The sequence below is a fragment of the Miniopterus natalensis genome, chromosome 12 (genome assembly GCF_054644295.1).
Source record: "Miniopterus natalensis isolate mMinNat1 chromosome 12, mMinNat1.hap1, whole genome shotgun sequence".
In the NCBI taxonomy this organism is placed as follows: Eukaryota; Metazoa; Chordata; class Mammalia; order Chiroptera; family Miniopteridae; genus Miniopterus; species Miniopterus natalensis.
In genome coordinates, this window is record NC_142092.1 from 3,517,804 (window position 1) to 3,540,095 (window position 22,292).

The following is a 22,292-nucleotide window of genomic DNA, read 5'->3' on the forward strand; positions in this document are numbered from 1 at the left end:
GTATGGCCTCCAGGTCACAGGTACCTCCACCATACCTCGTTTTCTTTCCAGGCCTCAGAGTTGCTAGATCCACCTCTGAGTGGTGGTAAAGCCCTGTGGCTTTGTGGGGAAATCCTTCACTGGATCAGTATCTGTTGAGGCTTGGGGCTTGAGTGTTCCCTCCCTCAGGACAGAAGCAGTGGATTACATCTTCAGCTGGTTAGATGGGGCTGGCAGCAGGTCCAGTGGGCACAAGTGTGTCAGCAGATGGTGACTACACGGAGTGAGTCCTCTGTCCCTAAGCATCACCTGCCTGATGGCCCAGCTCTGCCACAGGCCAGTGTCTGCCCAAGGTGGTACACACTTGCTCTTGAGAGCCTGCTCCCCAGGGCAAGGTTCTGGTAGGGACACCACTTTGAACTGGAAAAGGGGCACCAGACAGTTCAGAGGCTCCTCACTCTGGTTGGGGGATAGAGAGGCTGTGGTATTGATGGTCTTTGATCAGTAATCAAGACCATTGGTGAGCCAGAGTGGTAGTGATTCTGCTACTCAGTGTTTCCCCAGGATCCCAGACTTTGGAGTCCCAGCTGGGACAGAGTTGGGTCCTGAGGCCTGACAGTGTCTGCTGTCTTCATACCAGTGGCACCCATCTGAGACCAGGCATGCAGTTGGTGCTACTGGTAAGGGGCTGACGGGGCTGCAAGCTGCCTGGTAAGGTGTTGGAGAAGCTAGCTGGTGGGGTTTCTCCAGGCCTGCATAGGAAGATATGTGTGCATAGAAAGATGGCATGAACCTCCTGTCCCCTGGTCCCAGGAGCAGATGAAGATCAGGCAAGGAGCTTGGCAGAAGGGTAGGATGGGCAGTTGGCAGAGCTCAGGAATTTCTGGGCTCCCCCTACCAGGTATAGGCTGGTGGCCCTTTAAGGGAGAGGTGGGACCCACTGGTTGTGAGTGGGGCTGGGTCAGCCCAGGAGTGGCAGCAGCAAAAGAATTAAGAATTTCAGATGCCAGCTTCCTTCTGGGAATTGCTTTCTGTAAGATGCCTTCCTCATGGGAGTGCTGGTCAGTGCTCCTGGCTTGGCCTGTGATGTGCCTGTTGCTTCAGGTACCAATTGCAGGCCTGGTTCCCTGCTAGGGTCAGGAGTAGGGCTTGTTCTTAATCTCCCCCTCAGAACTATTTCCAGGCCTGGTATAGGTGTGTCAGGCTAAGAGTTAGCCTCTGTGAGCTGGGACTGAAGACCAGTGCTCATTGTAGACGCGCCCACACTGTTCTCTTGATGGGCAGATGGCGAAGCCACTGGCCCACATGGGTTCAGGGGCAGAACTTGCAGGGTTGCTCTTCAAGCCCTAGCACACCCATAACTGGGCTTGACATGGCTTGTTTCACCTGTGGACCCAGGTACTTTCAGCTGCCTCAGCACTGGGCTGGGCATTGCACACAGACGGCCCAGTTTACAGCCAGTCTGTGAGCAGGAGGGACCTGCCTGACTCACAGCCAGGATAGGGCCCAGATGCTCATACCTGCTTTCCTGCCAGCTGGGTGCTGGGTTCTGCCACGACTGAGGAGGAAAGGGGCTTCTTGTCCAGGGCTTCGACCACACCCATCCCTCCACCTGGAGCACCCTCCTCCTTCCAGGCTCTGACCCCACGTGCATTTCTGCCTCTGTAGCCGGCTAGGGGACAGGCCCTTCGGCACACACAGTTTTTCTGTAATGAACCACAGAAGGTGGGTGCTAGGTGATGAGGAGGGGCTTGCCCCTGTAGCCACATTGGGCCCTCAGCCTGGTCTTGTGAAGAGTGTTTACTCAGACTTGCATGTGTTAGCAGCTGCTTTCAGCCACAGCAGTGGAGATGACAGTTATTGCAACAGACCCCACACCTACATGGTGAATTCTGTGTCCACTTGGTTGAATTGAGGGAGCCCAGCTGGTGAAGCATCATTTGCGTATATATGTATCTTCATGTCTTCTTGATTCTGTTTCTCTGGGGAACCATTTCTATTACAGATTTTGGTACAAAGAGTGTGGAGCTTCTTGGGGTCTCTTCCTGTTTGCCTCCCTGTTTTCACCCCCCCATCCTTGTCCCTGCCCTGGGCACCCCACTTAGAGGGGCTTTCTGCCTCCTCCCTTGGTGTTGGGATGGGGTCTAGGGCCAGGACTGCTCCAAAGGGTCCTTCTCTCCGCAGGAGACCTGTCCTCCTGGAGCCAGGCAGGTTAGGGAGAGGTGAACGGGGCCTTTTTCCTGGAAAATCCACACAAACCCGTGGACACTAGGCTTTCATTCCTATCTGGTTGCTGACTGACCCCTGTGTGGGCCTGGGACCCAGCAGCCCTCTCTGAGCCCCAGGTCTTGCGCCCATGAACTAAAGGCAGTGGTCCCATCGTCACGCTGGCCTGCGTTAGCTTTCTTATTTAGTTGTGTTCCAGCAAACTTTACCTGTAGAACCAGGCTTGGGCCAGGCGTGGCCCATGGGGTTAGGAGCCCTGGTCTAGGAGTGTTTCTCCTCAGGTGGTCAAGGGATTCCTGTTATCTCTAATTGTTACCTCCACTTTGATGTCTGCCTCTGTCTCAGGATCTCAGCCTGGGGGTGTGAGGAGGCCTGGGCTATCTCTCATGGGGGTCCAGGCTTGGTCCCATATGCTTGTTAACCCCTTCCCTGGGGGCCGTCTGTTGTCTCAGCATGTTGATGGTGGTCAGAAATGTTGGCTGTGGAGGTGTTGGTTCCTCTGGAGGCGGGAGGGAGACTGCCCATCCACTAGGGAGCAGAGGTTTGGTGTGTTGCAAGAATATCCTCATGAAAGCCCCATCATCCACATCAAGCCCCTGCCCTCATCAGTGGTCTCAGTGGCCGACTCTCTTGTCTCCAGCTCAGCACACCCTCAGTTGGAGCCCAGGGCCTTGTGCTCACTCCACTCCTGCTGTGTACTGCTCTATGGGCACCCTGAGTACTGGGCCCCACTGCTCTTGTCACCTTGTCCAGGCATCACCCTCTGGGTTCTCAGAGGCAGCTGCTTCCACTGCAACACGCTGCATCACCGATGCCTTCCCCTACATTTGGGGCTCACTCAGCCTGGACCTCTGGGCAGTGTCCACCTTTGTGTTGATGAACTTGAAGGGAGGCCAGTTGTGACGTCACACCTGGGCTCAATGGGCTCACTGGGCTGTGTTGGGGCTTGCCCAGTCTGGGGAGCTTCAGAGCAGTGGATAGGGTGTGGGCTAGGAGTCTTTGTCAGGAGTAGCAGTCAGCCTGCCCACAGCCAGGGCGTCCCCTGGGGGGACATCACAGAGACACTACCACCACCACCTTGAAGTCTAAACAAGCGTCCTGTCGTCAAGGAGGCATTGCCCTCGTTTGTAGGCAGGCCCAGGCTGGTTCCCCATCTGGAGGCTCTCCACCAGTCAGATGGTGAATGCCTTTGCTCTGAGTGCTTCCCAGGATGGCGAATCAGATTTTGAGGTGGACTCAAGGTCACATAGGATGGTGTGAGGTGGGGGTGAGGGTGCTTTGGTCAGAATTTGTTCAGACAGGTGGGCAGTCACCCAGGGGCACGGACTCCATGTCTATGACCCCCAGCCTCATCGCCTGTGACTGGGGCAGTGAGCACAGAATTGGAGCTCCTAGGTTCACATTCTCCAGGTTAGGGGTAGGATGCTTCAAAAACATTCAAGATACTATCTTATACAGCTTTATTGAGGTATAGTTAAACTGCAGTAAATTGCATATATTCAGAGTATTCAGTTCGATCAGTTTTCATACATGTGTATACTCATAAGGTCAACAACATAATGGAGATGATGAAGGTATCCATCACACCCCATGTGTTTTCTGGACCCATTTGTAATCTCTCCCCACCTCCTCTACAGGCAAGCTCCATGTACATTTATTTACATTTTCTAGTTTTTATATACATGAAACCATACCATATGTACTGTTTTCTTGGTCTGGCTTTCCATTGAGCATACTTTGAGATGAATCTGTTGATGGGCTCATTAATAGCTGCTCCCCTTTGATTGCTGAGGGCAGGCATACCTCAGAGGTGGTGTGGGTTGGGTCCAGACCACGAAAATAAAGTGAGTGTATAAAGTGAGTCACCCTTTAGCAGGTTGGAGGGTCTTGCCTTCATTTTGTAAAAATGCACATCTGTGAAGCACAGTAAAGCGATGCACAATGAAATGAGCTGTGCCTGTAGTGTTCCAGTGTGTGGCTGCACCACACTTTTAAAAAATCCGTTTTCTTATTGATGGACATTGGTCTGTTTTCAGTTTGTTTGCTTGTTATGTTTTGGCTGTTAGAAATATTCCTCTATGAGTCTTTGTATGGATATGTGCTTTTATTTCTCTTGGGTAAATACCGAGGGGGTGAGTAGCTATGCCATGTGTCAGGTACATGCTTAACTTTCAAGAATCTGCCATCCTTGGCCAGGTGGCTCAGTCAGTTGGAGCATCATCCCATACACCAAAAGGTTTTGGTTAGATTCCTAGCTTGTGCAGGTTTGATCGCCAGTTGGGGAGATAACCCATCATTGTTTCTCTTTCACATAGATGTTTCTCTCTCTCCCTTCCTCTCTCTCTTAAAAATCAGTGGGAACATTTCCTTGGGTGAGGATTACAACAACAACAATCTGCCAAATTCTTTTCCCAAGCGCGTACCGTTTTACATCCCCACCAGCAGCAGCATAGGCGAGTTCCAATTGCTCCACCTTGTATCTACACTTGGTAGGGTCAAGCATTTTCATTTTCAACGTTCTAGTAGATATGTAGTAGTATCTCATTGTAGTTGTCATTTTCTAGTGTTCAGCATATTTTCTTGTCATCCTTTCCCATAGATATATTCTGTTGGGTGAAGTATCTGTTCAGTATTTTTGCCCATTTTTTACTGGGTTGTTTTCCTTTCTTTTTTTTGGTGGTGGTGGGTTGTTTTTCTTACTGAGTTTTGAGAGTTCTTATATTCTGGATACAAATCCTTTATCAGATGTGTGATTTGCAAAGATTTTATCGTAGCCTATAACGTACAGCAGAAATTCTTACTTTTGAAGTCAAATTACCAATTTTTCCTTTTATGGGTCATGTCCGAGGTCGCATTTTCTCTTGTTTTCCCCTGGAAGTCTTACGCTTTTAATGTTTAAACCTATGATTCATTTTTAATTAATTTTCATATATGCTCTGAGGTGTGGATAGGTATCCTTTTTCTACTAAGTTGCCGTGTACCTCTGTCAAATCACTTGGCTGTATGTGTAGGTCTAGTTCTGGGTTCTCTATTCTGATCAGATCTGTTTGTCTTTATGCCAGTGTTATACTGTCTTAATTACTAAAGCTTTTTAAATATTGAAATCAGGTATTGTTAATTTTCATATGAATTTTAAAATCAGATGGTCTATTTCTATGAAAAAATGCTGGGGTATTAATTGGCATTGTGATGAATTGAAAGATCAATTTGAGAAGAATCTACATCTTAACACAATTGAGTCTTCTGGTCCACAAACAAGGTGTACTATAAAGTATATCTCTCCATTTACTTAATTTCTCCCAGCAATATTTTGTGGCTTTTAGTGTGTGGATCTTGTAAATCTTCTGTTACATCTAAACGTAAGCATTTTAATATTTTTTGTGCTTTTGTAAATAGCATTAAATATTTTTTTTACTTTCTGATTGTTAATTCCTAGTATATTGAAATGTTTGATTTTTGTATATTGATCCTGTATCTTGCAACCTAGCTAAAATCACTTATTCATATGATGCATGATTAAGACACATCACATGATAGTTTTACCTCTTCCTTTCCAATCTGGAAGCCTTTGATTTTTCTTGCTTCATTGCACTGTAGGCTGGGAACTCTAGTACAATGTTGAGCAGAAGTGGGAAGCCTCATTTTTTTACCATTAAATAGTGTTAGCTGTAACGTACTTGGAAGATGCCCTTTATCAGGTTGAGGAAGCTCCTTTCTGTTTGCTGAAAGTATTTATCAGGGATGGATATTGAATTTTGTCACATTGCTTTCCTGCATCTTTTAATTTTTTTTTAATTTTTAAAGTTTTTTACTGATTTTCAGAGAGAGGAAGGGAGAGGGAGAGAGAGATAGAAACATCAATGATGAGAGAGTCATTGATGGGCTGCCTCCTGCACCCCCCCCACTGGGGATCCAGCCTGCAGCCCGGTCATGTGCCCTGACCAGGAATTAAATCGTGATCTCCTGGATCATAGGTTGATGCTCAGCCGCTGAGCTACGCTGGCTGGGCTCCTGTGTCTTTTGAAATCATACAGATTTTCCTTTTTGTCTGTTAATATACTGAATTACATCGCTTTTTCCCCTAATGTTAATCAACCCTACATTCTTTGGATAAGTCCCACTGTGTCATGATTCCTTGTCCTTTTTACATATTGGTGGGTTTTATTTGACAAAATTTTGTGAAGAATGTTTTGCATCTATGTTCATCTGGGATATTGGTCTGTAGTTTTCTTTTTTTGTACTGTCTTTGGTTTTGGTTTACAGGGTAATACTGGCCTCACAAATTTAGTTGGAGTATTTCTTTTCAGTTTTCTGGAAGAGTTTGTATACAATTAGATTTCTTTCTTTCTTAAATGTTTGGTAGCCTTCAGCAGTGAAGCCATTTGGGCCCAGCATATTTTCTGTGGGTTTTTAACAACACATTCAATTGCTTTAATAGATACAGGACTATCCAGGTTGTCTATTTCTTCTTGAGTGGACTTTGGTAGTTTGTCTTTCAAGGAGTTTGTTCATTTTTTCTAAGTTATCATATTTATTGGTGTAAAGCTGTTCGTGATAGTCCCTTATTCTTTTTAATATATGTACTGCTATTACCTTTCATTCCTGATACTGGTAATTTGTGCTACCCCTCCCATTAGTCTGGCTAGAGGTTTATTGATTTGATTTATTTTTTCGAAGAACTTGCTTTTGATTTAATTGATTTTTCTGTGTATTTTTTTCTATGTCATTGATTTCTAAAGCATATAGAGCACAAATCATAAGTGTGAACTTTCATAAGCTGAATACACACGCATAACACCCAGTTCAAGAATCAGACTGTCTTCAGCCCTAAAAGTCCCTCCTCGAGGGCCCTCTCAGGAACTGACCCTCCTTCAACCCGAGGGTCACCATTGCCCTGACCTCCTAGCATAAGTTAGTTTTACTGATTCTTGGAACCATATATCTAAACAGGATCACACAGTATATGCTCTTTCGTGCCTGTCTTTTTTCATTCAGCATTATGTGAGATTCTTTGTTGTCTATATAATTGTAATGTACTCATTTTGATTTCTGTGTTGTATTCTGTCATGTGATTGTATCACAATTTTTTCTTCTGTTGACAGATACTTGGGAACTTGTGGTTTGAGGTTCCTGTAGATAATGCTCCTATAAATGTCTTCTCATGCACATGTGTAAGCACTCCTGGGACCACAGGTGTGTCTTTAGTGTAGGTAGACACTGTTTTCCTGAGTGGTTGTATCAGTTACACTGCCACCACCAGAAGATGAGAGTTCATGAGGGTTTTAGGCATGACATGACAATCTGTGTCCTAATCCACAGTGCTATCCAGTGTTTTTTTGAATGACTGAGTGAAAAGAGAGACAGTTCTGACTGGGGCTGGTGGAACTCTCATAAAACAGCATCTGGGCTTGAAGACTAGCCAAAACAAGAAAGAGCCCCTTTTCTAAGGAACTCACAGCCCATGTGGAGGGCTTAAAACCATACTTTAGTGGTGGGGTTTTGGAGTTTTCTGTTCAGTACAAGGGAACTTGTGTCTGGGACCCAGAGGTGAGAAACATGCCAGTGCATCAGGCAGGACTTGAGGACTTAATCCCTTGGTCTGCAGGAGGCCCATGGACCAGTTGGGGAAAGACCTTTAGGAGTGTTTGGAGAAAATCAGGTGTGGTGAGCTGGGGTGAACACCAGGCTCTTATATGCTGTGTGAACAGGGCCCAGGCTCTCGGCCCTGTAAGCCTCAGTCTTCTCATCTGTTGAAAGGGCTCAACCTCACAGGGCTGTTAGCTGTGCCTTGAACTTTGCACATAGTCCCTGGTCTAGTTTTTAAAATAGAAGCTAAGGTTATTGATTGGATAGCTCTTCCCCCCCCCCCCCCCAACATAGTCATTTAGTGCTGTAAAGACCCTTCTGGGTCCTTGCTTCAGTGGCATCCCACAGATTCCCATATTCATTTCATTTTCATTCAGTTACAAATACTTTCTAGTTTCCCTTTTTATTTCTTCTTTGATCCATGAGTTACTTAGAAGTCTATTATTTAGTTGCCAAATATTTGGGAATTTTCTAGGTATATTTCGATTATTGATTTCTCATTTAATTCCCTTTGGTCAGAGTAGTACATACTTTTTATGACTTGAATTCTTTCAAGACATGTCGAATGGCTCAGAATTTGGTCTGTCTGGGTAAATGTTCCATGTGCCCCTGAAAAGAATGTATATGTTGCTGCAGTTGACAAGATAGTTAGTGGTTTGTCTAGTTCTTGAAGTTCTATCAGTTTTTGCTTATGTATTTTGAATCTCTGTTACTAGGTACGCAAACATTTAGAATAGTTATGTTCGCTTCATGAATTAACCTCCTTATTATGAAATGACCCTCTATCTTTGGTAGTATTTTTTGCTGTGAAATCTAATTTATTTGATATTAATTGAGCCATTCTAGCTTTCCTTTAAAAAGTTTTTTTATTGATTTTTAGAGAGAGAGGAAGGGAGAGAGAGAGAAAACCATCAATGTGGGAGCAAAACATCAATTAGTTGCCTCCTGCCCTCTACTGGGGATCTAGCCTGAAACCCAGGCATGTGCCCTGACCTGGAATCTAACCAGCAGCCTTTCAGGGCACAGGACAACACTCAGCCAACTGAGCCACATGGGCCAGAGCTAGCTTCCTTTTGATGAGCGTCAACATGGTTTATCTTTTCATCCTTTAAAGTTTTAAACAGCTGTATTTTAACAGCTTCACTTATTTCTATAATTCACATAAGTATACAATTCAGTGGCTTTTGGTACATTCACAGTTGTGTAATGGTCACGACAACCCATGTTAGATACCCCGCACCCCTTAGCTTTCACGTGTTTCACCCTCCCAACTCCATTCCCAGCCCAGGGCACCACTAATCCATTTTCTGTCTCTGTAGGTTTGCCTGTTTTGGACATTTCATATAAATGGACTCGTGCAATATATGGTCCTTTGTGACTGCTTTTTTCACTTAGAAGAGTATTTTCAAAGTTCATGTATGTTGTACCATGTATCAGTACTTCATTTCTTTTTACAACCAACTAATACTCAATTTTGTGGATAGACCATATTTTATTTATCCATTCATCAGTTGGTGGATATTTGGGTTTCCACTTTTTGGCTATTACAGACATTTTTATATAGTAAATGTTTGTGTGGATGTGTATTATTATTTCTCTTGGACCTCTACCTAGGAGTGGAATTGCAGGGTCCCTTGGTAATTGTATATTTAACTTTTTGAGGAACTATTATTCAGCTTCACCAGTGAATGAGCTCCAGTCTTTCCAAATCTTCACCAGCACTTATTTTCAATTTTTAAAAATTATAGCTTTTCTATGAGTGTGAAGTGCAATCTCATTGTGGTTTTGACTTGCATTTCCCTATTGTCTACTGGTGTTGAGAGTCTTTTCATATGCTTTTTGGCCATTTGTTCATCTTTTTTTTGAGAAGTGTCTATTCAAGTCCTGTCTGTTTTTAAATTGGGTTATCTTTTTATTTTTGAGTTATAGGAGTTCTTTATATGTTCTAGATACTAGACCCTTATAAAAATATGACTTAAAATACTTTTATTGTGTAAGTTGTCTTTTCACTTGATAGTCTCCTTTTATACACAGATTTTTAAAATTTTGATGAAGTCCAGTTTATTTTTTTCTTTTGTTGCTCATGCTTTTAGTGTCACATGTAAGAGCCTATTGTCAGCAAGGTCATGAATATTTTATCTCTGTTTTTTCCTGAGCTTTGTAGTTTTAGATCTCAAAATTAGTTCTTTGATCCATTTTGAGTTAATTTATGTATGTGATGTATATGATCCAACTTCACTATTTTGCACATGGATTTCCATTTGTCCCAGCACCATTTGTTGAAAAATTCTTTCATCATTTAATTATCTTTGTGTCCTTGTCAAAATCAATTAATCACACATATGAGGGTTTACTTCTAGACTCTTCTGTTCCATTGGTATCTATTGTCTATTCTTATGCCAGCACCATACTGTTTATCACTGGAGCCGCATATCAGTTTAGAAATTGAGAATCTGAGGCCTGTCATTTTGTTCTTTTTCAATATTGTTTTAGCTGTTCTGGCCCCTTGCAATTCCATATGAATTTTCATTTGTGCAAAAATAGGCCATTGGAATTTTGATAAAGGTTGTATTGAATCTCCGGTTAATTATCTTTTAAAGGGATTTAAGTAATAAGAAAAATAAATCTTATATTTACGCACATCGACGACTCCTTGTCAGTCTAGTTCTCCATCTGGTACTGTTTGTTTGTTTGTTTTGCCTGAAGGATTTCATTTAACATCTTGTAATTCAGGTCTGTTGGTGATAAAATCTTTCAGCTTTTGTATGTTTGAAGTCTTTATTTCACCTCTGTTTGTGAGCACTTGTCACTGCGTGTAGCACTCTGGTGAATCAGCTTTTTGTTTTGTGTTTTCCAAGTTGTTGTTCCACTGTCTCTAGGCTTGTAAGAAACCTGCTGTCATTATAAGGCTGTTGGCTTCTTTATAAGGAGTGCTCTTTTCCTCTGGCTGGTTTTATTATTTTCTCTGCATTACTTTAAACAGTTTTGTGGTATGTCGTGGTGTAGTTTTCTTCATATTTCTTGTGCTTGGGAGTTGATGAGATGCTAGTGTTTGAGGATTTATAGTTTCCATCAAATTTGGAAAATTTTCTGTCTTCACCTCACCCCTCAGGACTCTGGATACCTGTGCATTAAGTCCCACCCTTGAAGTCCCACAGCTCATTCACGTTGTTTGGTATTTTAGTCTTTTTTCTGTTTCATTCTGGGTTAGTCTTTGTTTCTTCCAGTTTCCTCATCTTTTCGTCTGTATCACGCAATCTGTTGTTAATCCCATCCAGTGCCCCTTTCATCTGACACATCCCTCCATTTTCTGTACTTTGGCTTCCTGAGCATGTGGAGTCCGTCCTGCCCTGCATCTCAGATCTGTCACTGTGTCTCAGGTCTCCATGTCATTGCTAGGCTGCTCCCTTGCCCCTTTGTGGGCCGTGTGACCTGTGATGGGGTGCTGGGCACTGATTGGGAGATGGTGCTGTTATTCCGGTGTGTGTTCTCGAGCTTCTTTCTGGGATATAGTTGGATCCTTTCATGTTTTGCCCTAAGTTTTGTTGGTTGGGACTGAGAGGATTTACCTGGCTTTACTTTGGCCAGGGACTGTGGAGTGATGCAATGATTCCCCGTCATGCTGGTGGCACTTTTCCAGCCTTGGTGGCTCACCTACAGGCTTGCACTCACCGTCCCCGGCTGAGACTCAGGGCTCCTCGCTCTGCAGGTCTGCTGCCATCACTGCTTGTCCACTGTCTTTCAGTGCTGCCCCATCCTCTCAGGCCGCCTAGCCGCCTCGCACTCCTCCTGCTTCGCGGCTGGAGTTCCTTCTGGGCGGGGCCAGGACTGTCATGGAGCTCACCTGTGCCCTGCCTCTCACTACCTGGTTTCCAGTGACTTGAAAACTGTTGCTCAGTCACATCAACTTCCCAGTTATTTTTAGTTTCTCCACATAGGTAGGTCAGTCCCTGTTACAACGTCTCTCTGGCAGGTGGTACTAGTCTCCATCTCCACTGTCTTTGAAAAGCTACCTGGGTGTTCAGAAGGCCCCTGGCTTGGAGCTGGAGCTGGCCTGGCTAAAATTCAGACTGAAGCTGGCAGTCCTGGACTCAGGTGTGTGTGCATCGCAGAGTTCAGCTGCTCACCTCTGGAGAGCCTCTGTGGGTGACTTGAATCCTCATGAGATGTCCACATTTTTGCTTAAGATTCATGAGTGTGTTCTGCTCTGTTCACCCTGTTAGGCTTGTCTGGAGGTTTGGAGAGACACCGTGAGCTGGCCGATGCTCTCCTGCACTTCTGGGAGCCCATAGGCTCTGGCAGGCCCAGGGCTGGTGTGCAGCCCAGGTTGGGGGAGCCACCCAGGATTTGGCAGGTCCTGCGTAGACATGATTTGTGCCTTGGGTTCTCCCTGACCAGGATGGAGGAGGAGGAGGACAGCAGCAGAAGTCACAGGGCTGAGCTGACTTGGTCTGAAAATAAACCAGCGTCTTCACAGAACAGCTCGTTTGGTGGCTTGGGACAGATGAGCAAGACCTGCCCTCAGGAAGGCAAGCTGCTTCCCTGAGCAGACCCTACTTCATTTAGCCAGTCTCCCTCACTGCAGAGAAACAAGACATTTTCTGCATTTTGATTTTTTATATTAGAAACACTCCTGCCTAATAACATCTTATACATAGCTTTGCACATTTTCCCAAGGGTTTTCGGGGACTGTTCCTGGACTTCATATTAGTCTATTATATCAGTCTGGTCATATTGACATGTTAGCCTAGATGCTCATAGTAAATGAGTGAAAATCTTCCTATTCTCTCGGGAAATAAAGGCATTAATTTCCTTGCTATTCAGGAGCCCTGTAAAGAGACAGGGTCTCCCCTCCTCCCCTGAGGTCTGCATGGGGCAGCCAGTAGAAAGGGGGCACTGGGGAGGACACACAACATTGGCTCGTGGGAGTCCTGTCTTGGCTACTGGGATGTATAGGGTAGGAGGGAAGGAGAAGCAGAGGTACTTCTTGGGGGCTTGGCCGCTTGCCTAGGGGGAGGCCCTAGGTTGCCCAAGACTCTGGAAGCCCCAACTGGCTTCAAACTCTGGCCTAGTTACTCTCACCCACAGGGACTCCTCCCTGAGCCCCCTCCTGGCCCCACTATGACCCTTCTTCTCTCACAGCTCCAAAGCCCTCCCTGGGTCTGGGGTGATGGCATCCTCTCCCTTAACAATTATAGCTCTATGCCCAGGTGCTGGGCAGGCAGGTGGAGTCTCTCCATTCAGGCACATGTGGTGGCCTTTTGGCTAGTTCTGACTATCCTGGTTCATGCTTATGCAGGCCTGGGCCCCCTTGGGCATAGGTGTCACCAAGGATGAGTGGACAGATCTAGAGTCAGTCCCTCACCTGCACCCCATGTTCGGCTCCATGCGTACTTGTAGGAGTGCTGGCCGGGCTTACTCTCTTGGTATCTCTTCTCCATGCAGGCATTTGGACAGGTGCACACGAACCATAGGAAGGTGGCTGCAGACGGTGAGAGCCGGGAGGAGAGTCTGATCCAGGAGTCGGCCTCCAAGGAGCAGTACTACGAGCGCAAGGTGCTGGAGCTACAGACGGAACTGAAGCAGCTGCGCAATGTGCTTACCAACGCACAGTCGGAGAGCGAGCGTCTAGCCTCAGTGGCACAGGAGCTGAAGGAGGTACCTTGGGCTGGGCAGGCTGCCCTGTGGGTGAGGAGATAGCCCCTGTGTGCCCAGGGGTGGGGGCCACACCACCAGTCATCCCACCTGCTCATCCCCAGTCTCATGTGGTCCAGGGCTGGTAAGTGTACTGGCTTTGCTTGAGCTGATATGAATCCTGGGTCTCAGGGGCTGCTTGTTCCTCAGATGAAAAGTGGGACTATAGCATCCACCTGCCAGCTTGTGACGAAGAAGTCAGAAGGGGTCACTGCAAGTGGCACCAATGACCAGCTTGATCCCTGATAGGACCTGGCTGTGAGAGGCCTGGCTGAGTGGAAAGCTGAGGGCAAGTGGCCAGTGAGCTCTGAGGGAGGTGGGAAGGTGGGCCACTGACTCCAAAATGGAGTTGGACAGGGATAGTAGGTACAGCTGGGAGTCTTTGTGAGCTGCAGTCCTACTGTGGCGTTGGTGCCCCTAGTCCTCAGAGCCCAGAGTTCTCAGGAAGGGAAAGGGGCTTGTTCTGGGCCACAGAGAGGCACACTCTCTGTTTTCCTGGGAGGGGAATGACAGATGACCAGACGGGCAGATGGTTCTGAGTGCCGGATGGCTCTGAGATTCACACCTCAGACATGAGGGTCCCACCAGGCTGGGAGCAGACACTGGCAAGGTTTTGGACAGAGCCCAGAGCCAGCAGTAGTGAGGCCCAGTCACTCGAACCTCTTCTGGTTCATTTGGGTCAGAGGTTGTTGAGGCCTGTGAGCCTGAGAGGAGCTTGGCTAGATCTGGGGGTGGGAAGCCCTTGGAGGTGGAGGCCTGGAGCTGGAATGTGTGATTTCATTTCCTCCCAAAGGATTGTCCTGGTTGGGCTGGGGAGGAAGGGCTGTTGGGGTGAGAAGTTGACCTCCTCACTGCCTAGCTCAGGTTCATTCTGCCTCTTCCCTCTTGCAGAGGGGCTCTCCTGGGCCGTGAGGAGAGTGGTGGGATCTGCTGACTTCTGGCTTTGGGTGCCAGGAAGTGAGCTCAGCCAGTCCCACAGAGTATTAAAGAGCATGTCTGGTGGTGCCAGGATCCCTGCTAGTCCTGTTAGTGCTTCAGGAGAAAGCCTGCCGCTCCCGACACATCTTCAGCCACCTCTTTCTCCCGAGGCACATCCCGTGTCCCCAAAGTCCTTGCAGGGCAGGCCATGTAGAGCCTTCCTGGCTTCCTGTTTGGGGAGGAGACTCCCTACTGTCACCAGCTTGGACCAGATCCCTGGTTCAAGTTTCTTCTATTGCTGGCTCCCTTCATACCCCGCTCTCATCCCTCTCCAACTCCCATCCCTCTCCTGTGGCTCTTCCACCAGTCCTGGTCCTGCTGCTTCTGCCCGAGCTTCTGTGCCAAGCTCCTTTGTGGCCTCTGGCAAGACAGTCCCCCTCCTGCACAAGGCTTGTGCCCAAGGCTCAGGCCTGGCTGAGGAGCCTGAACAAGAGGACACAGCACCAAGCTCTGTCCCCAGTGAACACCAACCTGCTGCTGCTTCAGGATAACCTGGTTGCACAGGTCTTGCAGGGTCACCCCGTGAGATGCCCCTTTCACGAGTGCCCAGTCCCGGTGCCCAGTCCTGACCTGTCTTTGTTCAGTGACTGGTGAGCTGGCCTCTCCATCCTCCTTGTGACAGCTGGTGTAGATATCTATAGCCCCATGCCCGGCTCACCTGGAGGGCCCTGCAGCTTAGGGTCCTGACTTCTGCACTGTGTGTAGACAGGCCAGGTAGCTTCTGTCCTGAGACATGGCTTTGAGCTCCATTTTGTAGGTAGAGAAGTAGAGTCCCAGGAAACCAGGCATGTCTGCAGCCAGCTGGAGGCAGTCACATCCTGTGCATACGCTGGGTGCTGGCCTTGAGAAGCAGGACCAAGTGGGGACCCCTTGGTGATCTTCCTGTCCTGGTGGCCCTTACACCCTGGTGTTGCTGTTCTGATGGACCCTTTGTGTCTTGGGCCCAGTGCAGCCCCAGGAGTGAGTGACAGGGATGTCTCAGCAGCAGTGCCCTCTAGTCCATACCAGGAGGCAGGAAAGGGCTTATTTTCTTTTGTGGTGGCACCAGAACCAGCTGGAAGGAAGCTGGTGTTTGGTCACAAGCTGAGGTGTGTGGTGGGTCAGGAGCAGCAGTGCCAGGTGCTAGGTGAACTCTGCAGCGTGGGGTAGATGCCAAGGTCCAGATCCAGGCGATAAAAGTTGCGGGGCTGTCATGTCGGTGGACAGTCCGGGGGCAAGAGGGGGAGATCTGGATATGGAAGAGACAGCAGGAGTGGTCCCGCAGGGGTGGATGGAGGAGCTGTGGGGCTCTTATGGTTCCTGAGGGAACTAACCCCATGAAGAAACACACACTCCTCCAGGGAGCAGGGCTGGACCTGAGTTGCTCAGGTGTACCATCCAGCAGCCTCCTAGGAGATCAGGGGAGTTGGTGAGAGAGAGTCCACAGCGGTTAGGGTGGATGCCCCTGCCTGGGCAGCCTGCACAGGGTAAGCTCACTGCGCTCCCAGCCTATAAAATTGCACAGGAAAAACATTCACCTTCCCAGACACCCAGGAAAGGAGGCCCCCAGCCCCAGGCAGATGCACCTGCCGCCCCCACCCTGTTCCCCTCAGAGGCTGACAGCTGCCCCCGTGGGCACTGGGCCTTCCCAGGAGCTGGGTTCTGGTTTATTACGTTTACTAAATGTTTATGAAGTACGGCTGGTCATACATGCCTCGTGGCTGCAGTGTGTGCAGCAGAGCTCTGCAACTTCTATATCCCTGCAGAGCCGCATTCCCTGGCCTGTCCTGGGACTCTGGTCAGACTGGCATCAGTGTCTGCCTCAGGACCTCGGGTGCAGCCTGGGGGGTCACTCATCACCGCCCTGGAACCTGGTAGGAGAATAAGGGCAGGAAGTGCTGCTGGGGGCCCAGGCCCATGGGGTCAGGGGGAGCGAGCCCCGTCTGTGGGACCACTGCTCCAGCCTTGCACCACACTGCCTGTCTGGCTTGTGTGGTTATCACAGGCATCTGCATGAGGCTGGTTCCCAGGTTCCCTTCTCTGATGCTCCCACCTGTTCCTTGTGTCTTTGCTTTCCTCAGCCCCCGCCTTACATGTTCTGGGACCTGGCACCCCACCATGGTCCTCAGTCCTTCTAGGGTGGACAGGGAGAGTGAGTGGATGCCTGGCCAGAGGACCAAGGCTTATCTTGGTCTGGGTCCTGCCCTTGTGATCTGCTGGTGCCTCCCACCCTAAAGCCACTTCTCTGATGGTCCCAGAATGGCCATTCCCTCTGGTGTGCCTCCCCTGTGCGTCTTCCTCCGTGACCTCTATGTGGTTTCCTCATGGAAGGGGAGTGTCTGTCCCACCTCCCTCTCGACACCTGAGAGACTATGGTGTGAGTGTGCTTGGTAGATGGTGTACAGGCTCTGAGGGGTGCAGGAGAGGGTGGCTGACACCATCAGGTGCCTGCTGGACCCCTGAAGCCAGCATTGTAGTCACTTTTTTTTTAACCAACAAGTAACCTGAGGCTAGGATTCCCTTGGGAAAGAGGAGCTAAGATGGGACCCCACTTGCCCACCTTTTTTCTCCATCAGGCTGCCATTGATAGGCTCAGCTGGGAGAAGGTGCTCACCTTGGGGAGTGCCACACTCCATGGTGGCCAGTTGGAGCTTGTTTGAACCCACAGAGATGGGGTGTGTGTCGGGTGGAGGTGCCTATGGTGTGGGGTGGAAGCTCGGTCACTGTGGGAACTAAGGTGCAGGCCTGTAAGTCCAGCATATGGTACCTTCCCCTAATGGGAGGTGTCCAAGGCCAGCTTGTGACCTGGGTGTGCCTCGCCTCACTGCTCACAGGGCCCACCTGCAGGCCTGGGAATGGAGTGAGGCAGGTTAGGACTTTTGGGGCTCTGGGGACCCGCACAGGCCCTGCCCCAGGTATGTCTGCCCCAGTTCTGAGTTGGGAAGGTCACGTTTGCCCTGGCCACATGGGAAGCTACTCTGAGTTTCTCCACAGCCTGGAAGTCCTTTTAGTCCTGGTGCAGAGGCCTGTGGGGAACTGGTGGGTTTCAGACCTTCTCCTCAGCTTCCACTCTTCCACGTGGCCGTGTCAGGGGTGCACCTGTGCTGGGGTACTTCCTGCATGCCAGGTGCCGTGACTTAGCAAGGAGACAGGGAGTACGGGACCAGACCTTTGGTAGAGGATGAGCACGCCCCTGCCTGGGTGTTCACAGCTGGAGGCCCTGTGCGTGGCCGTAGGCGAGAGACTCATAGCACAGTCTGCTGAGAGCAGTGGGGACCAGTGAGGGGCTCCAGCAGCGTTTAGGCAGCGGAGGGACAGTATAAGACTAGAGAGCAAAGCCAATTGTGTGAGCATCCCCCGGCTGGCAGGAGGGGACGACTAGCTCAGCAAACCGGCTGTTCATGGCTGCTCTGTGGCCACAGTGGGGTGGAATGGTGCCCTGGATGGACGTGTGCAAAGGCCACAGCTTCCCTGCCAGGTTTCCTCACTCACCACAGTCTTTGGACCCTGCAAGGTGCCCCAGGTGTGGCAGCTGCACTGGGGCAGTGGCCTTCACAGGCTCCTCTCAGCCTCCTGTGTCCTCCTGACAGCCCACCTAGCTCGTCACCCCACACCCATTCTGAATCAGTCTGAGCTCTCCTCACAGCTAGTTCCTCCTGCTTCTCTAGGTGTGGGCCCATTCCGTGACAGCACATTGTCCATAAAGATGGCAGATGACTCCGTGAGAGCGTAGTAGCCATGTGGGTGAGGCTACCCTGCAAGGGTGGGAGGTGCCAAGCAGGACTGCCTGGAGTCATGTCCCTTGCTCCTTGGCAGCTTTCAAGTGGGGGCAACCATACCACCCTATCCATGAGAGGTGGGGTGTCTGAAGAGGTGCTGACAGCGCTGGGGGTTCCTCTGGCCTTTCCCCTTAACCCTGGCATAACTGCCCACGCTCCCATTTAACTGTCCAGGTCATCTGGATACTGCCTTATCTGACTCCAACTTCCAGGGGGACAAGACCAAAATCTGTGTTCATTTCCCACGGTTGTCAAAACAAATTACTATAGGTCGGCATTTCTCATTTTTCTGTTTCTGGGCTACTGTGTCTGGGCTACACGGTTCTTTCGGGGCTACTTTGTAGCAACTTGAGAGTTTTCAGCATCACCTTCTGCTGGAACCCTAGGAAAAGCTTCAGGGCTGTGACTAGACTTCCAGTGGACTCATCAAAGAAGCTTAGCCCACCCTTGACCCCGGAGTCTTCTCAAACGCCCAGTGAGGAAAATTCAGCTGGCACTCAAGCTGTCTCAAAAGTACTAGCAAAGAACCTTAGCAACTCAACTCTGAACCCTAGTACCAAATTCCCTTCCCTTCCACCAAAATGTCATCCCAACTGCAGGATGGAGGAAAAAAGTCACGGGGCTTGGACTGGGGCTGGGTCAAGGCGTGCTCTACAGAAGGCAACGTGGAGTGAAGACAGTGGCATCTGTCTGGAAAGAAAGGCTGCTAAGAACCTTACAACCTGTTAGATACCGTACCATATCTCTGCTTAAAAAAGACCCAGAGGAGAGGAAACATGAGACTGAATCAAGATTCAGAAGATTTGGATGTAGCTGTAGTTATTGCCTATATCATGGAGATCCTTCTGGTAATATCAGCATGCAGAATAATTATGACATGGAGTTGATTTAGCTATAAACATTGTACTTTTTTTTCTTGCTACTAATTTTAAGGTCATTATGCAGCAATGTAGGTAACAGGGAAGATTTGAGCTGTAACAAATTTTTTGATGTTTTCAATTTTGAGTAGCAAATGTGTATATGAGCATCTTAATAAAATTTGAGGCATATTTGAAAAACAAACGAATTACCACAAACTGTGGGCTTATGACAACAGAAATTTATTCTCTCACAGTTCAGGAGATCAAGCCCCAAATCAAGGTGTTGGCAGGGTTCGTTTGTTCTGGAGGCTCGTGAGAGGGTCCATCCTATGCCTCTCCAGCTCCTGACGGCCGGGGCCTGGTGGTGTGGATGCCTCATCACTCCAGTCTCCGCCTTCGTCTTCCCTTGACCTTCTCCTTGGGTGTCTGCATCTCCACCTCTCCCTCTTGTAAGAACACCAGTCTTTGGATTAGGGCCTACCCTAATGCCCTCTAGCCTCATGTTAACTTGATTATGTCTGCAACACTCACAGGTCCTAGGGATTAGCATTTCAGCATATTCTGGAGGAAACACATTTCAACCCTCTGGTCTTCAAAATTCATATCCTTCCCACATGCAAAATATATTCATCTCATTCTAACCTAGAATGTCAACCTGGTCCAGTTTCAACTCTAAGTCCCAGATCTCAGCTAATCTGTCTAAATCAGGAATGGCGAGACTCTAGGGATGGTCCATCCTGGGGTAAAACTCCTCCCAGTATAGGCTATCTCCTTCCAGAGAACAGTGGTGGGACAGGCAGAGGAGAGACACTCATTCCAAAAGGGAAGAAGTGGGAGGAATAAGGACCATGGCTCCCAGCTGGCGCTGTTCTTACAGAGGAAGTTGCCCTGGGTTTCAAGTGGCTCCGTGCTCTGCTGGCCTCCTAGTCAGCGGGTTGACTGGGAGCCACACCCTTGGTGCTCTCTCCAGAAAGGACAGGCTGATAATTTTCTAAATCTTTCATTACTGAGTGAATTTTGCTTACCAGTTCTTAATTTCTCTCTCTTACAAGGAGAAACGGGGCTGCACCATCAACAAACACTCTGCTTAAAAATTTACTTAGCCAAGTATCCACATTCCTTGATTACTAGTTCTCTCCACCCAGCATATGCACACAGTTCAGCTAGACTTTCTGCTGCTTTACAAGGCGGCCTTTCACACCCTCCTCACACCTTTAACTAATGTCACACCTCTCCCGTGTACTCTCAGGATGCTACATGTACTTCCTAAGACAGCAGAGCTTTCTCTGTGCCTGTCTTCCTCTGTGCCTCACCAGAGTGACACGCAACAGTTATATTTCTACCAATGGTCTCAGGGCAGTCTGGCCTTTTTCTGTCATGCTCCTCAAAACTCCCAACTCCATGGCCACTTCCACATTTTCAGGTATTTGTTATAGCAGCACCTCTTTCCTGGTACCAAACCTGTGTTTGTTTTCTTGGACTGCCATAACAAGTTGGCGTAAAATACTAGCTTAAAAGACAGAAGTTTATGGTCTTAGATTTCCTGTCTGAAATAAAGGTGTCAGCAGGGCTGTGCTCCCTGTGGAGCCTCTCCAGCCTCTGGTGGTGGCAACCCTCGGTATTCCTTGTCTTGTGGCCTCAGTCTTTGTGTCAGTGGTCACCCTCTCCTTTTGCGGACTCCATGGCACTGGCAGGGCTGGGGCTCAGGCTGTGGTCTCCCTCTGAGGGAAACGCAGACCAGCTGTGGGTCCTCCTGCATGATTGGCACTCCCTGTACTGCAGGGATGGGGCTTCTCCTCTGACTGCAGCATGGTACTCTTCCCCGCTGCTCAGGGCTTTCCTCTGTGTGTTGCCTGTTGGGGGCTTCAGAGAGCCTCAGTGAATTCCTCAGCACAATTGTTACTCAGCAGTGAAGGAATGGGGGATGCCCCTTGGCCTGGTCAAGCGCCGAGCCCAGTGCCTGTGGAGACAGTGCCAGTGGAGGCTCCCTGAGCCAGGCAGATGCCACACATCATTCAGATTCATTTCTGTGAACATGAATCCCCAAAGGCAAATCCATGGAGACTGAAAGCAGATTGTTGGTTGCTGATTGCTGTGTGGTTTCTTTTTAGGGTGATGACAGTGTTCTGGAGCTGGATAATGGTGCACAACTCTGGAATAAGCTGAGACTGCTGATTTGTACACTTTCAGTGGGTGATCCTTTTGGTGTGTGAATTTTATCTCCATAAAGAACAGAAGTGATCCCTGTGAAGGAAGTCTGGGGCCGGATTAAGCTCAGCACATGTTCCCTAGTGCACCCTGCGCAGTCAGACTCGCCCTGATTTTATGTCCTTCTGTCCTCTATTTACCTCAGGACCACTTTTTTTCCCTACTTCATTCTTCTTTTTTAAAAAATTTGTCTTCGTTGTTGAAAGTATTACAGATGTCCCTCTTCCCCTCCTCCATTACCCCCATTACCCCCCTGCTGCCCCCTCCTCAGGCCTTTACTGCACTGTTATCTGTGTCCATGGGCTATGCATATATGCATCTGAGTTCATTGGTTAATCTCTCCCCCCACCCATTCCCTCTGAAATGCGTCAGTCTGTTCCATGCTTCATTGTCTGGATCTTTTTTGTTTGCGTCAGTTGTCAGTTTATATTATTCATTAGGTTCCACAGATAAATGAGATCATGTGAAACTTGTCTTTCTCTGACTGGCTTATTTCACTCAGTATAATACTCTTCAGTTCCATCCATGCTGTCCCAAAGGATAAAAGATCCTTCTTTTTTTACAGCTGCATAGTATTCCATGGTATAAATGTACCACAGCTTTTTTTATCCACTCATCTACTCATGGGCACTTGGGCTGTTTCCAGATCTTAGCTACTGTAAATTGTGCTGCTGTGAACATAGGGTGCATATATTCTTTCTGATTAGTGTTTCAGGATTCTTAAGATATATTCCTAGAAGTGGGATCACTGGGTCAAATGGCAGTTTCATTTTTAATTTTTTGAGGAAACTCCATACTGTTTTCCATAGCGGCTGCACCAGTCTGCATTCCCACCAGCAGTGTAATAGGATTCCCTTTACTCCACACCCTCACCAGCCTGTGGTGGTAGTTGATTTGTTGATGGCAGCCATTCTGACAGGTGTGAAGTGGTACCTCATTGTAGTTTTAATTTGCATCTCTCTGATAATTAGTCACGTTGAGCACTTTTTCATATGTCTCTTGG

At 48.4% G+C, this 22,292-nt stretch overlaps 1 protein-coding gene and 1 pseudogene across 2 annotated transcripts in view; both read left to right on the forward strand.

The window, feature by feature from the left end:
- BICD2 (BICD cargo adaptor 2) overlaps positions 1 to 22,292 on the forward strand; it is a 62,133-nt gene that overhangs the window by 20,906 nt on the left and 18,935 nt on the right. For both annotated transcript variants that reach the window (XM_087822515.1, XM_087822516.1), the window contains exon 2: positions 13,237 to 13,449. In XM_087822515.1, the coding sequence (XP_087678641.1) occupies positions 13,237 to 13,449 (213 nt within the window). The remainder of the gene's footprint in view (positions 1 to 13,236; positions 13,450 to 22,292) is intronic.
- Positions 18,149 to 20,312, forward strand: LOC148091749 (developmental pluripotency-associated protein 3-like; annotated as a pseudogene).